General features: G+C 39.8%; 1 protein-coding gene across 2 annotated transcripts; it reads left to right on the top strand.

The window, feature by feature from the left end:
• Window positions 1-1,123: 1,123 nt before the first annotated feature.
• Window positions 1,124-14,198, top strand: mcm7 (minichromosome maintenance complex component 7). 2 transcript variants are annotated; one of them, XM_084719628.1, is made up of 15 exons: window positions 1,124-1,311; window positions 4,019-4,098; window positions 5,552-5,716; window positions 6,646-6,770; window positions 6,857-7,037; window positions 7,129-7,266; window positions 7,361-7,510; window positions 7,647-7,761; window positions 8,086-8,217; window positions 8,911-8,994; window positions 9,558-9,769; window positions 9,875-10,140; window positions 10,249-10,417; window positions 11,897-12,006; window positions 13,616-14,198. In XM_084719628.1, exons 1-15 carry the CDS (start codon window positions 1,281-1,283, stop codon window positions 13,839-13,841), a joined length of 2,184 nt encoding a protein of 727 aa, XP_084575754.1. In that variant the 5' UTR covers window positions 1,124-1,280; the 3' UTR covers window positions 13,842-14,198. The 2 variants fall into 2 exon arrangements, with proteins under 2 accessions (XP_084575754.1, XP_084575755.1); XM_084719629.1 differs by lacking the exon at window positions 1,124-1,311 and adding an exon at window positions 3,304-3,437.
• Window positions 14,199-15,192: the final 994 nt, after the last annotated feature.

The raw sequence follows: 15,192 nt of genomic DNA, 5'->3' as shown, positions 1-15,192 counted from the left end.
TCTACTTTCACACAGTTTAAGTGAATGGTGGCCAGTTTTCAGATGTAAAAAAAACAAACCGCACAAAAGGCCTCCATACTGCTTGTGCAGTGTAATCCAAGTCTCCTGACACCCCAGCATGCCAAGTTCACTTGAAAGTAGCTATTTATGTTTGTTTTCACTTGAGTATTTCTGTTCCATGCATCTTTATACTTATACACCACATTTGTCTGACAGTTTTAGTTACTACTTACATTTCAGATAACAATTTCTGTATCTTTCCTACTCTGTCAAAATGTGTTGATTTTGAGTGTTTGTGATAAACTGAGGGATTAGGTGTTCCTATGCACACAAATATGTATATTAGGGATGTATGTAGTATATACATGTATGTATGTATAATTTACTTTCACTTGTTCTCTTGATACTAAAGGAGATTTAATACCAGATACTCAAATAATTTAATTTTATTATTCATATGGATGATTTTCAATCACTACAATAACATTTCAATACAATGTCTTTAGTTTCACACAAGTATGACTTTTGGGTACTTTTTACAACACTGGCCAAATTGTGCATTTTCATAAAATAAAGCAAAATTAGCCATTATATTTTAGTGGTGCTTAAAAGATGAGGCACAGTGTCAGGTAGAGCAGAGCATACTAATATGCTTTTTCCCAGATAAAACTTGTGTACAACTTTAAGGACAACTATTTGCCTCTTATACCATAACATCACTAAAAGTATCATAATAATGAGTCTATTGTGGATAGTATAAATTTGGGGTAAAGTTTTAATATAGCTTTAACAGGTATATTTTACTCATTTGGTATTTATATCATTTGCACTACAGTCTACAGTGTATCAGTTCTTCTTCTTTTCGTTTTATGGCGGGTGGCGACCAGCATTGAGGTGTATTACCGCCACCTATTTTGTATTAAGTTCACTCTTGGGTCACTCACTCGTATGAAATCCAATGATCGCTTTTCGCGCCATTCCTCATTAACAGGGCGGAAGTTTGTCGAGTCACGTGACATACCATCGGCCGCAACTTTCGCGCCACCACGAAAGCCCGCCTCTCCTGACTGAAACAAGCGACACGATTGGCTGCTGCACACGTCAGACTCGCGCCACTTCTTGTACCGCGACAGGAGAGAACCGCAAGCTGCAAGTGAATGAATACTGGTCTCCCGTGACTGAGAAGCGACTAAACCGTGAATTTCAACTGCATTTTGCTTCATTTGTACCTTCGAATTTCGGAATCAAGTCATCTAACCTGAGAGTCAACGTGTGCAGTCATGGCTCGTAAGGATTATGCAGCAGAGAAAGGTACTGAGTTAACTTTCACAATAACGGCATGGCAGCAGCAACAGGTTGGACTTAATAGCTCAACTTTTAGCGGAATGTATTCTATAAAATGCTCTTAGGAAACTTGAGATAGTTAATGTATACCGCGGGAAGCACTAAGTGGAAAAACAGCTAGTTTCACACAAAGTAATCCGATTTCATTGCGTTTGTGCAGCCCAAAATAGTTATTCAGACATTCATCTGATAATGATGCCTCGTTTTCCTCCTATACTAACTTTGTATCTCGCAGCTATTCGTATTTTTCTATTTCTTAGATTGTATTATACCATTAAGTTGAACGAACTTTTCTTAACATTGGTTAACTCGTTAGTAGCCAGTGGGGCATTGTCTATGAGCTTGTGGGTTGTGTCTACACTGTGACCCGGATGGATCCGCTCAAACAAAGGAGCAGGCGCCACTGCGCAAGCACATGTCCAACAATAACTTGCACTCAGTCAGTTAAAAGGCGTAGAACAGAGTCTTATTAACAATATGTTGGAAATCTGAGGTCGGGTCTTTTAAAATCTCTTATGTAAAGATACCATTTCATTTCACAAAGCATAGCATAATAGAGCACTATTAAGAAGAGTCCTAACGCTAAGCATCCTTTGACTCATCTTTATAAAGTTACGCGGATAATATCAGGACGGATATGACAGATAATACGTCAACTAACGATCTCGAGCGAGGTGACGTTACGCGATTCAATTGTTTCTCAACTAAAGGGGCGAAACAACAATAATAATAACTGAAGTTTTCCGACAAGTGACGTCAAAAGGTTCAACAGTGATAATCGGTGCACTTTTGTCTTATCAATAATGTTAAAGACTTGTGTAAGCTATTTTATAAAATAATGCGAGTAAAAGCGAATTGAAGGTACCGTTTGATAAGGAGTGTGTAGCGTAGAGCTGTGGCTCTTATTGTGAAAGGCCGTCAGGGGAAGTGGTTCTGTATATGCTGTAGAAGACGTTGAACGGCAAAAAAGTTAAGCAGCCTATCCCACCGCTGTCACCAGTGTAACCAAGGTTTTATGCTGTGCCTATATTTATGAAACTGTGAAACGAAGAAACACGGAGGTTCCGTAGAGCGGAATGGACAACCTAACTTTATAGCCACCCAATGGCACTACATATATAACAACCACTTCCGTTTTTAGCCTTTCATAATAAGAGACATATAGGCTATACATCGCTTATTGAGGAGTAACTTAAGTTTACTTGACTCACAACTTAAACTTGGCTTACACTTATTACTGGCGTTTTAAATGTCCTGAAAGTAAGTGAGTAGTGTTACCTACAGCTAGCTAGTTTCCCCAACCCACGTTATGTTAGCACGCTGGCCAGTTAGCTAACTAGCCCTGACGAGCGTTGACTGTTACTGAAGTCGATGTGCCATTCAACGTGGTGTCAGTAAACTACTAGAGCTACCTCTGGTGGTCTGTAGGGCACTTCAGGAGGCTGGTTTATGTGAGAGTTTGGCCTCATGCCGTATGGGACACAAATCTTATTTCGTTGTTGTTCAGAAAAACGAACTGAGTGTCAGATGTATCAGTTCTAGACGCCTCAATGCAATTTTATATTTGGCAGGCTAATTGGGCGTATGTTAAGGTAGACTAACGCTAGTTTGTTAGGATTGTACTTTGTAAAATTCAGCTTTCAGTTTCAGTTACTTAACTGAACCAACTAAGGCGTTTACTTTGCCCTTTGTTTAAAATCGAAACTTCACAATCAGCTAATTCAATAGCTACATCACGCCCAGGGTTTACGTTAGTTTGAAGTTCGACTGGGAGTGCGCCAACCGTCGGGACCCGTCAGCATCAAATATTATGTCAGCGACCTCTTACCGCTTAGTCATCACGTTAAAAGCAGAGGCTAATGTTGATGGAGATATGTGTACAGCACCACTCTGCTAAGCTAACTTAAGCTAACGTTAGAAGATGGCTGGCCGTGGTTTGAAAACAACAGCCAGGACTATTTTTAAGAGCGGATGGGTCGCGGAGGGATCTCCGAGTGACGAGGCACAAAGCCATGTGCTGCTTTGTTTACAATAACATCCTCGAACAGAGAAATAATAAACCGCAGCTGCAGTTTTTCTGCGACAGCATCAAAGTAAGTGGAGTATTTTAATTACCGTGCTATGACCAGTTTCGTTTCTTGTAACGTGGAATTAAATATTCTTAGTAGTTGTGTCTCTTTCGAGAAGTGAGGGATATTTTTCTCTAAAAAAAAAATGGACACTGATCTGAGCGCGACTGTTGTTGTATTTACATTCTTACACCGGAGCTATCTGCTGCGTTACACCAGTTATTTCTCACTAAAACTGTGACAGTAGGTACACTCGAGCGGAATTTGGTCCATGTAGTGCATCAGTGGCAGTTTGTGCTCTACTGTAGGCAATAGTGACTCATCGAGATTACAGGATGCCATGTTACTCAACAAAGGGGGTCGTCGCAGGACAACAAATTAGCTCCCAGTCTCTCAAGGCCCACTGCCAGTGGTGGTAATCAACCATTTAAGCTTTCAAACTTACAAACTAGCTTCATATGTAAACACATTAAATCTAAAATCAGTAAACAATGTATTTCTGAGTATATAGAGCTAACAAAAAATCTCCACCTAGTGTCTGCTGGATGTGGCCTGTGTTTTTCTCCTGTGAAATAGTGCTGAAGGTGTTTTTGTTTGTTTTGCAGACAAATGCAAAAGGTTCCTGCAGGAGTTTTACACAGAGGATGACAATGGGAAGAAGGTGTTCAAATATGGAGCTCAACTTGTAAGTATAGTAAAGAAATGGTAAATGGGCTTAGCTTTCTGAGTTGGCTGCTGTGGCTTCAACTATGTTGTTGATGAGAGGATATTGACATCATGCAAGACAGAATAAATGAGGTGGACTGAGTGTTGATGCCTATTAAAATGGTTATCTTTTGTCTTCTTTGATAACAGTTATAGTCTGATTTTTTGACAGTAACTTCTGTTATTTGGTTAACATTTATTCTCATATCTAGAGGTTGAAATACCTCAAGTGGTTCCTTGCATGGTTTTTGACAAATAACTTTTTTTCGGTATAAAAAGAGACAACTTTGTACACATAGATATGGTATAAGTGTTTTCCTGGCTTTAAAGGCTGCATTACACTGAAGGGAGTCATATTCTGAAAATACCAAAATATTCTAGCTGTTCTATTATTTGCATTTACCTACTTGGTAATTGTATACATATTTCTGATTTATTTATCAAAAATCTCACTTAATATTTTGTGATGGCACTAGTAGTCATTCCCATGATACTGATGATGCATTTGGTCTCTGTAAATAGTAATAGTAAAACCAAATAGTGCAAACATCTTGGAGAAAATGTGTAAGTTGAGATAAATATATCATCAATCTCTGCATAGCCTAAAATAATATATAAAAATATGTATTTTTTTAAATGCCATGCAGACCTTAGATGCACCTCTCAAAATCTTTTCCTATGACCTTTTTATTATTGCTATTTAGTACATGCAAAAATGCCCTATAAATAATTGGAAAAAGACTTCAAGATTTTATAAAAAACAAAACAGAAAAGCAATTTAATGTAATTTTTCCCCAACCTTCCATAACTGTGACACTTGTGTTGTCCACTTTTCCTGTGAATTGTGATGTGGAGTTTCCTGAATGCATTGTTTCCAATGAAAAATGAGCTAGACTGCTCAGCTGGTTGAGGAAACGGGCAGGACACACAGTGGCACATTACATCTTTATGGTTTAGTCTTAGCCAGTGTTGAGTACTGTTGGCCATTTTTTGTAGAAGGTTGAACTAAAGAAGTGGACGAATCACAATGTTTGTGGAACTGTACAATTGTGTTGGTCATGGCTCACAGTCTGGGATAAGTCTTGATGGCATCAGGTGTCACATACATGGAATATTTGTTCCCACAGTAATGTCTTGTGGTCATTGGACTGTGGTTAATGTCAAACCCTGAAACGGCTGATATATGCTTTTATTGAATATAGTGCAAGCAATAGTGAAGTATTGCCTCATTGTTCTTAAAATAGCTGCTTCAATAATTGTATAAAACGTTCTCACAGTAAAATGTGTACAGTTGGATTACATAATGTTGTGTCTGAATGCTTTGTCACAGCTGCCAAACTTTGAAAGTGTCGATGTCGTGTTATTGAACTGCATCTGTGCAGACAAGGTCGCGTAATGAAGTGGCTTGTCTAATTACTTGTCTGTGTGTACAGGTGGCACTGGCCCACAGGGAGCAGGTGTCTCTCTTTGTGGACCTGGACGACGTGGCTGAAGAAGACCCCGAGCTGGTGGAGAGCATCTGTGAGAATGCGAAGCGCTACACGGGCCTGTTTGCTGATGCCGTTCACGAGCTGCTGCCAGAGTACAAAGAAAGAGATGTACGTATAGTTGCCAGGGTGGCTACGTGTCCTTTTTAAAATGTCTTGAATTCACATTTACTGATTTAAAAAAACAAAAAAGTCAGTTTGAGAACATCTTAAATATTTATTTGTTAAATGCTGTTAGCTTTGTCTAAAATTCACTAAGCACAAAATGCCTGTACATTTAATTTAGCGATAGAAAGATTAAATGCATTGAAGTTGAAATGAGGCTATTACCATATAATGTTAGACTCTTGTAAGACAGTTGTAGTCATTACCATTTAGGACAAATGTTTTTCCAAATATGTTAAGCATGGAAAAATGGTCTGTCTCAACCAGCTGACATTTTGCCTTATAATATTTTGACTATAGTGCTCTAGTCAAGTCCATATCACATCCCATCAGTGTCTACACTGTTAAAAAAAAAAGAAAATAAGTCATAATGTAAATTTAATTTAAAGCATCTACATCTACTTTTTTTTAAGAAGTCCTGCTGATCTATGATCTTTTCAGATAACTTACTTTTCTTTTTTAGGTCATCTTGAATCCCCCATAATTTGTATTTTAAAAAAATTGTTCACAGTGAGGTGTGAACCTGATTTGTCATTGTTTGGGTGCTTGCAAATTAAATGGTTGCAACTGAAAATATTAAATCAACAAAACCATTATTCACTTTGACTGCAATGGGTTTACTCATTCTTTTTTTGGCTTTCTAAAAATCAAGAGATTAAAGTTTAGCCAAAGAAAAAAGTAAATTGCAAAAAACATTTAGCTGGTAAAGCCTTTTCAAATCTTGCAATTTTGAGTTTGGCTCAAAACTCAAATCCACTAAAGCTGCCTTGAAATGGTGTGTTTTGCATTTCCCCACTGAGCTCCACCTCTGGTACTAATGCGTCTATTACACACACATTAAAATGGAGATACAAAAATACTCTTGTTTCATGCAGGTTGTGGCAAAAGATTCTCTGGACGTGTACATTGAGCACAGGCTGATGATGGAACAGAGGGGCCGCGACCCTGCAGACACCAGAGACCCTCGTAACCAATACCCACCTGAGCTCATGAGGAGATTGTAAGTTCAGTCAGATTCATGGTTCAGTTTTATCAGCTAATTTGAGTTGTGGGATTCTTCTCTCACACTTTATCCTCCATCCACAGTGAGCTGTACTTCAAGCCTCCCACCACCACCAAACCCAAAGTGGTGCGTGATGTCAAAGCAGACAGCATCGGGAATCTGGTGTCTGTTCGAGGAATAGTGACCCGTGCCACTGAAGTCAAACCAATGATGGCTGTTGCTACGTACACATGTGACCAGTGTGGTGCCGAGACATATCAACCAGTAAGATTGGTTTTAGTCCTGTTATCATCTACATCCTGTGACAATACACATATTTATCAGGAGTTCCTCATAAAATCCTTCTGTCCTTCAGATCCAGTCACCCTCCTTCATGCCCCTCATCATGTGTCCCAGCCAAGAGTGTGTCACCAACAAATCTGGAGGTCGTCTCTATCTGCAGACCAGAGGCTCCAAATTTGTCAAGTTCCAGGAGCTGCGTATTCAGGAACATGTAAGGAACCACATCCTAGAAAATGCTCGCTCACTGTTGTCATAAATTTGCATTGTGTTGTGATTTTTCTCATGGATTTCTTGTCGTCCCACAGAGTGACCAGGTGCCAGTCGGTAATATTCCAAGGAGCATGTCTGTGTACGCCCGTGGAGAAAACACACGTCTCGCTCAGCCTGGAGACCATGTGGCCATCACTGGAGTTTTCCTCCCTCTTCTGAAAACAGGCTTCAAACAGGCTGTTCAGGTATGTGGCTTTTTCCCTGACTTGTGGATTTGTCAGCCACAACCCTGTGCTAAAGTTTCTGAATAAAGTTTTAAATTAGAGTTTCTTTAGTGTTAATGTAGGGTACCTGTACCTGATTTGTCTTTGGTCATTTCAGGGTCTTCTGTCAGAAACGTACCTGGAGGCTCACAGCATCATACTGATGAACAAGACGGAGGACGATGAGCTCGGCAACGAGGAGCTGACTGAGGAGGAGCTGCGTGGCATCACAGGTTGGTGTCTGGACTTCAGCTCTGTTCCATACTGTTAATTAACTCTGTTTTTACTGACAACAAATTGAAACTGCATTGAAATTGCAATATGGCCTATTACAATTTTCAGATCACAGGAGCTGCAGTATTTATTGAAGGAAAAATGTGTCAAAATACCATTTAAAAAAAAAAAAAAAAAGAATATTTCCTGGCCTTCAGCATCATTCTGCAGACTCAAGAAAACATGTTTGTTTGCTCATTCAGCCCTAGTAAGAATGCCAAAATCTGACACTGGTGATTTTCTCACTCTTGTAGCAAGTGAAGGAATTGCATTATCTGTTACAGATGAAGGATTTTATGAGAAACTAGCCGGCTCAATCGCACCAGAGATCTATGGACATGAAGATGTAAAGAAGGCTTTGCTCCTGCTGCTGGTTGGAGGAGTGGAACAGGCACCCAAAGGCATGAAAATCAGAGGTGAGCACTGACACAAGCACCTTAACCTCCTACCTTACAATAGGCAGTCGAATAGAGATTGTTTATCTCTGATTAAAATAAGTTTTCTCAGTTGCCCACTATGAAAATCCTTGACATACATTATAAATATTAAGATAAATCTCTATAGAAAATGTCTAGAATAATCAACTACACTAAAATGTAAAAATATACAAGAGTTATTATTATTATACACTACACCAAATATAGAAGTACAAGCAGTATAGGAGAACACTATACAAAAAATCAAATGCAAAAAAACAGGATAACATTTTATATATGTAAGACATGTATGCAGTGAGGTAGAGTGGGATTGGAGTGGGGGCCCTGATTATCATAAGTCTTCATTGCCTACAACTTTAACCACTGTTTCTATATTCATTTAGTTAGATCTGTGTACAGTTGTTTTATAAACCCATTAATATTTTTTTGTCTGAACCAACATCAATGTCATGCCATTGCAATCATTATTTCTTTGTTTTTTTTTTATTAATATAAAAAAAAGATATCAAATATAGTATCAAAGCATAGCCCAGCAATGCAGAAAGACATAATGCTGTTGATTGCACCTCTTGAAATAAACCTTCCTTTATGAAAAGCAAACCATTTCCCTTCACAAAATCTTGCTTAAAAAAATGCAACACTCTCATCCTGTTTTGGCTCTTGTCCCTTAAGGCAACATAAACATCTGCCTGATGGGAGACCCTGGAGTTGCCAAGTCCCAGCTGTTGTCCTACATTGACCGTCTGGCTCCTCGAAGTAAGTTTACAGTCCTGTTTGTTGGACTAAAAGTCTTGTGTCTGGTTTAATATTTTATCCAGTGATGCATTCTCTTTCCATTAGGCCTTACGTGGTAAAATATTAACCTCTGATGTGTTTTTCTGACTAGAGAAGACTAGAATGTAAAGTCTGTTTATCATGCCATTGTTTTGGACACTAGAATGATTCAAAAAACACAAAGCAAAAAAAATTTTAGTTTCTACTGTAATTAACAACCTCATATTGGTGTCTGAATGTGTTTTATTTTGTGTGTAGGCATTATAACAAAATGTATCATTTGATCCATGGTTGCACAGATAGTTAAATGCCAGTCATCAATTAATAAAATACAAAAAGCATGCTTTTCTTTAAGCATTTTCCTCATTTTTTCTAATTTTCCCCCTCAGTTTAGTTTTAAGTTTTCTTGTTCATCCAATGGCTCCACCAGACAAAACTGTCAAGAGGCAAAATTGCTGCCATATCCAGACTACCAATGAATACATTTTTAATTTGTTAAATCGATAAATCAATAATTTGATCCCTTTGTCTTCTCTTTTCTACAGGCCAGTACACAACAGGTCGTGGTTCGTCTGGTGTTGGTCTGACTGCAGCTGTGATGCGTGACCCCCTGACTGGAGAAATGACCCTGGAAGGTGGAGCCTTGGTGCTTGCTGATCAGGGCATCTGCTGCATTGATGAGTTTGACAAGATGGCTGATGCTGACCGCACAGCCATCCACGAGGTGATGGAACAGCAGACCATCTCCATCGCAAAGGTAGACAGAACCACACTTAATCTCAACTGGTGGCTTAATAAGAGTAATATGTTCACATCTAATGTCTGAGTCATATCGCCATTAATGTTTTTCGCTCCTCTCCAGGCTGGCATCATGACCTCCCTCAATGCCCGCTGCTCTATCCTAGCGGCAGCCAACCCCGCCTATGGCCGCTACAACCCCCGGAAGAGCATTGAGCAGAACATCCAGCTGCCAGCTGCTCTGCTCTCCCGTTTCGATCTGCTCTGGTTGATCCAGGACAAACCGGACGCCGATGCTGACCTGCGCCTGGCCCAACACATCACCTACGTCCACCAGCACTGCCGCCAGCCACCCACACACTTCACCCCCATCGACATGAAGCTGATGAGGTAAGGATCTTTGAAAATGTTCAGTATATTTTTAACACTTGTGCAGATATTCTTCCTACTAATGTAGTAGTTGTTTTGTTTTAACAAAAATCTGACATGTCCCCTCAGGCGTTACATCGCTCTTTGTAAGAAGAGGCAGCCTGTGGTGCCTGAGGCACTGGCTGATTACATCACTGCTGCTTATGTAGAGATGAGGAAAGAGGCCCGAGTCAGCAAAGACACCACCTTCACCTCTGCCCGTACCCTCCTCTCCATCCTTCGTCTGTCCACTGCCTTGGTGAGAACTATAACTCGACTATAGGGCACACAAACTCTCAGGCGAAATTTAGTTGAAGCTGGTCTATAATAATTTTATCAGACATAATAAATTGGATCGGATTGTACAGATTTTCCCCCTCAAAATTAATATTTTGTTTCTAAACATTGCATTGAAATTGTTTAATGAAGTCAAAATGTGATGATCAGCTTTGTGTATCTGTATCAATAGGTCCAGTGTGTGATAAAGTGCTTACAGTGCAGGTAGTGATGATAATCTGGTCTACTGCAGTGTGAGCACTTCTTTCCCACGCCGGATGAAAGATCTTCATATACTGCCAAATCACTGGTGTACAGCTGCAACAAGGAGTTGATTAAATTATTAAAAGACTCAAATAATCACTTTATCAAAGTATTCATGCCAGTGAATGAGAACTCACCAGTGTAGTGCTGCAGTGCATTTTTTCTATCGATCAATTGGTTTTTGCTCTATAAAATGTCACTAAACTATATTTTTCACAATTTTCTGTTTCTCACATCCGAGGGTGATGTTCAGCTGAAGTCAGAAAATGGAACAATCAATTAATAGAATCAATTCATTATCAAAATAGTTTGCAATCAATTTAAGATTTTACTGAATATATTCTGGTTTCTTCCATCATATGACTGTAAACTGAATATCTTTGTGTTGTGGACAAATCATGACATTTGAGGGCGTCATCTTGGGCTTTTGGAAGCATTGTGGGCAAAAAACAGATATAGCAAATCAGATGGACAAATACTGGCTTTATTTGTGATGTATATTGTTCTTTGCTGTCTAAGAATGTTTTTGAGTGTTTCGTGGTCTGGTTGCTTCTTGGCCTCTGGCTGTCAAAAGTGCTGTTTGTGCAGGTAGCAGTCATCCACCTACTGCAAAACCAGCACTTCAGGCAGACAGGAAGGCAATGTGCTGCACACAGACGTCCACAAGGGGGCAAACTGCAACCATCCCTGTGTGAAAGAAACTGCTGGAGTTGAGCTGCTGAAGATGATCAAGAATGTGTTTATTTGTACCACATGTGCACATTAACTGGACTGTGTGTTGGTTCAGATGCTACATATGTTAAATCTGTACAACCATGCAGGAAATGGTTTGTCTGATCCTGGCCAGCTTTGCAGGGTGGGCAGTCAGCCTGTGTGCGTTAGGAGCAGCTGTGCAAACCCATGCAAAACTGACCATGGTCAGAACCCTCATCAGTTGGTTCTACATAAAAAACCTAATCCTCTCTTCAAGGATTTGTTTTTTTTTTTTCTTTCATCTTGTAGAGAGACTAGCTGGTGTTGAGAGGCGGAGACTTGGGCAATTGCCGGCCATCCCAGAGGGCATTGCACTTGTCTCGGTCTGACAGTGCCGGCACAGCGCAGCCTCCATAGTCAAGACATATCTGAACTTCTGCTATGATACACGTTTACTTCATCCTCCCATCTCAAACCACAATCTCTCCCCCTCTTGTTTCTGCAGGCTCGCCTCCGCATGATGGACGGTGTGGAGAAGGAAGATGTCAATGAGGCCATGAGACTGATGGAGATGTCTAAGGATTCGTTACAAGCTGACAAGTCTAGCAACACAAGGTCAGTGTGAATCCCAGAACCTCAGACTTGTTCTAATGATGGCATCCGTCTTGTTCAAACTGCACATAAAGAGTGACCGGATGTTGTCTGACCCAGAATCCCCTTTATGAGTTTCTCATATACCTGTAAGAGAAGCTGCATGTCCTGGAGCAAGCTGTAAAACTTCTCTGGGTTTTTATGGAGCTCTGTTCACACGGCAGCGTGTTCAGTGAGGCAGGCGTCAAGACCAGTGACGTGTTCACACCCTTTAACCCCCCTGTGCTGTTCTCTCGTCTGTGCTTTAAAGCTTCCAGGATGCTTCAGATAACAATAGGAGGGAGAGAAAAAACATGTTTCTACATTTAAATGACATCAGATTAAAAAAAGTGTTTTTAACATCTGAAGCAAATACAATTTTGCCAACTTTTTTCGTTGAACAACTAGTTAAGACTTGTGTCAGAGATGGGTGGCCTTGTTCTGTCCAAAAGTGCACCCCCACCCTCACATCTCATCTCAAAAGTTCACTGATTAACATGTTAGTTTCTGTTTTCTTCCAAAGTGTAAAAATGACCGTTGCTGTGGTTTTAAGAGGCTTGTGTGCCTGGCAGACATGATTGGTAGCATGTCAAACTTTAACTTCCTAAATCCCAGTAAAATTCAGTGTTTCTGCAGTTCAGAATCCTCATTTAAATGAGCATTTTCCTACTCTGGCCAATCAAACTGGTCTATCTCACAAACAGAAATTGACAATGAAAGGTTTTTATTAAAAAAAAAAAAACACAACTTGTTTTTTAATTTGATACTGAAATATGGCACTTTTTATACATTTATGAGCAGATTTTTAGACAAATGTTAAAGACAAAACAAGTAGTATCAACTGTTTTACACAGCTGATGAAAAGAATCCCTCTAATTGACCTAAAAAAAAAAGGAAAAAGTAAGTTCAGGGCAACATTATAAACTGGATGATGCTAGGCTTTCAAAGTAAAAGAGAAGTCTCACACTGTAACCCACACAGCTATGTTATAAGAACAAAAAACATCTAACAGTAATGTTTAAGTGTGTTTGGCAGCTTGTGAGACAAGTCATCTAACTTAGATGTGGAAAAGTCACGCCCCCTTCAGTCCTCCCTCCTTGGCACACTTTACCTGAAAAACGGCATCCATCGCCAGCAGTAACTGATTTTGATTTCAAGCACAGAATTTAAGTTTTCTTCCCTTTCCATGATGAGCCATCAGGGGTAGGGATCTCTCACACAGCAGTGTTACAGTTTCTGTGTCCCTTTTTTTTTTTTTTTCAAGCTTTACAAGTGGAAACCCTCAGAAAAAATCTGATGTCAACATTATGACAGATTTCTACTAATTTGCAACTTCAAATATCTACAATACAGAGTTTCTGACTGTATTTTCTGTGCTTTAATTACACTTGGAATGATTTTAAAGTGACAGTGTGAAAGTTAAATGTAGAACTTGAGCATTTTTTAGCCCTTTAAACCCCATTGCTGACTTCCCACAGGTTTCATTCTAACATTTAATTTATCTTCAACTCTGATCAGTACAACAGAAGTCTAAGTGTTTTTCTGAGGTCTAAAAAAAAAAATCTCAAATCAACTCTGCCTTCTTTGTGTCCAGGACTCAGCGCCCGGCAGATGTCATCTTTTCTCTGGTGCGTGAGCTCTCCACAGAGGGCGTGGCGGGCCGTGGTGGCGCTGGCGGAGTGGTTCGCATGGCTGAAGCGGAGCAGCGCTGCGTCTCTCGGGGCTTCACCCCCGCCCAGTTCCAGGAGGCCTTGGAGGAGTACGAGGAGCTGAACGTGTGGCAGATCAACCAGGCCCGCACCCGCATCACCTTCGTCTGAACAACCAGGACACGTCTTCATCTTCTTCACGCTGTGTTTCAGCCACCTGAGGGGAAAACTCTTTATTGTGGGCTTTCTACAGACTTATACTGGGCATCTTCATTTTTCCTCCTTCAGCATTTTGGTAACACAAGTCAAGCAGAATGTGGACATTTTTTAAACATGACCATTGTGCAAGAATTCCTGCTGTTGGAGACTCATAGTGTTTTACGTTAAGAATTAAAGTTGCTTGTAAATATGTATGTGAGAACTTTGGATTGTGTAGCGTCTGCAGTTTAAAGCTTAAGGCTTCCAGTTTCTTTGACAAAGAATTTCTGTACATTTTATATACTCTGTAATGGAAATCTGGCCAGATTATAGTTATAATAAATTGCTGGTTCAAAATGATGCTTGATGTGGTTCATATGTGTGAACATGAAGTGGGATACAGATAGTTGACGTGTGCTACACTCACTGCTGAACACCTGGTTTGTTTCTGGACCAGCAGCCATGTTGACATAATTGCTGCTCTCAGTTGCATGTCTTTCTCGTAAAACATGCTAACATGCAGGGTTGCAACTAATGATTATTTTCATTGTAGTTTGGTCTATAAAATCTCTATAATTTCCCAAAAGCCCAGGGCTGTATCTTTAAGCATGTCGTATTAGTTTATGACTTAAATGGCCATTTTCATAAAAAGATTCCTGTTGCAAGTTTTTGGCTTCAGTTATTTTCTTTTCTCTGACCAACAGACTAAAACCAAAAGACCTTCAGTTTAGTCTCACAAAAAGCTAAACAGCTTCAAAATTAAGATGCTAGAACTTGGTCTTTTTTGTCATTTGTGCTTGATTTGACAATTAAATATACACCCAATTATAACAATGTAACAGTTAATGTAATGTGATGTTTTCTTAAGGGATCCAGATCCACGATTTGATTCTCGATTGCAGGGGCACAATTCATTTTTTTTTTCTGTGCCACTGTTAGACCATTGTGTTTTCAGCTGCAAAAAAACACCAGTCCCCCTTTAGGAGAGGTGGCATTGTGGGTAACCTGAACCCTAATTATGTGATGTAGACTAAAGTTTGTTGTGGTACACAAATCTCTGTGCCTCATGACTTTAAGGAGTAGTTAAAGGCACTACCAGTTTTTAACTGGTCATGAAATGGTCTCAGTTTCACACTGATGTCTCTATGTGAGACGACTGCACAGACATCCTGAATGCAGCCACTGGGTCAGCATGCAAAAAAAATGCAGTGAGAATCTCAAACCTCTGCGTTTGATTGAGATTGAAAGCTCATTTTGCTTGATTTTCAAGTTAGAAATGCAAGTGACACCCTTACACATGACGACACATCATTCTTACAGTATG

Source organism: Lutjanus erythropterus, chromosome 5 (genome assembly GCF_056507025.1).
Source record: "Lutjanus erythropterus isolate fLutEry1 chromosome 5, fLutEry1.hap2, whole genome shotgun sequence".
Taxonomy (NCBI): Eukaryota; Metazoa; Chordata; class Actinopteri; order Lutjaniformes; family Lutjanidae; genus Lutjanus; species Lutjanus erythropterus.
Note: the sequence above shows the minus strand (reverse complement) of the source record. Positions and strands in the feature narration are given on the sequence as shown.

Coding starts and splice junctions, on each gene's coding strand:
- mcm7 (XM_084719628.1), top strand. CDS start 1,281: ATGGCTCGTAAGGATTATGCAGCAGAGAAAG. Junction 6,771..6,856: donor CCTGAGCTCATGAGGAGATT/GTAAGTTCAGTC, acceptor CTCCATCCACAG/TGAGCTGTACTTCAAGCCTC. Junction 10,418..11,896: donor TTCGTCTGTCCACTGCCTTG/GTGAGAACTATA, acceptor TTGTTTCTGCAG/GCTCGCCTCCGCATGATGGA.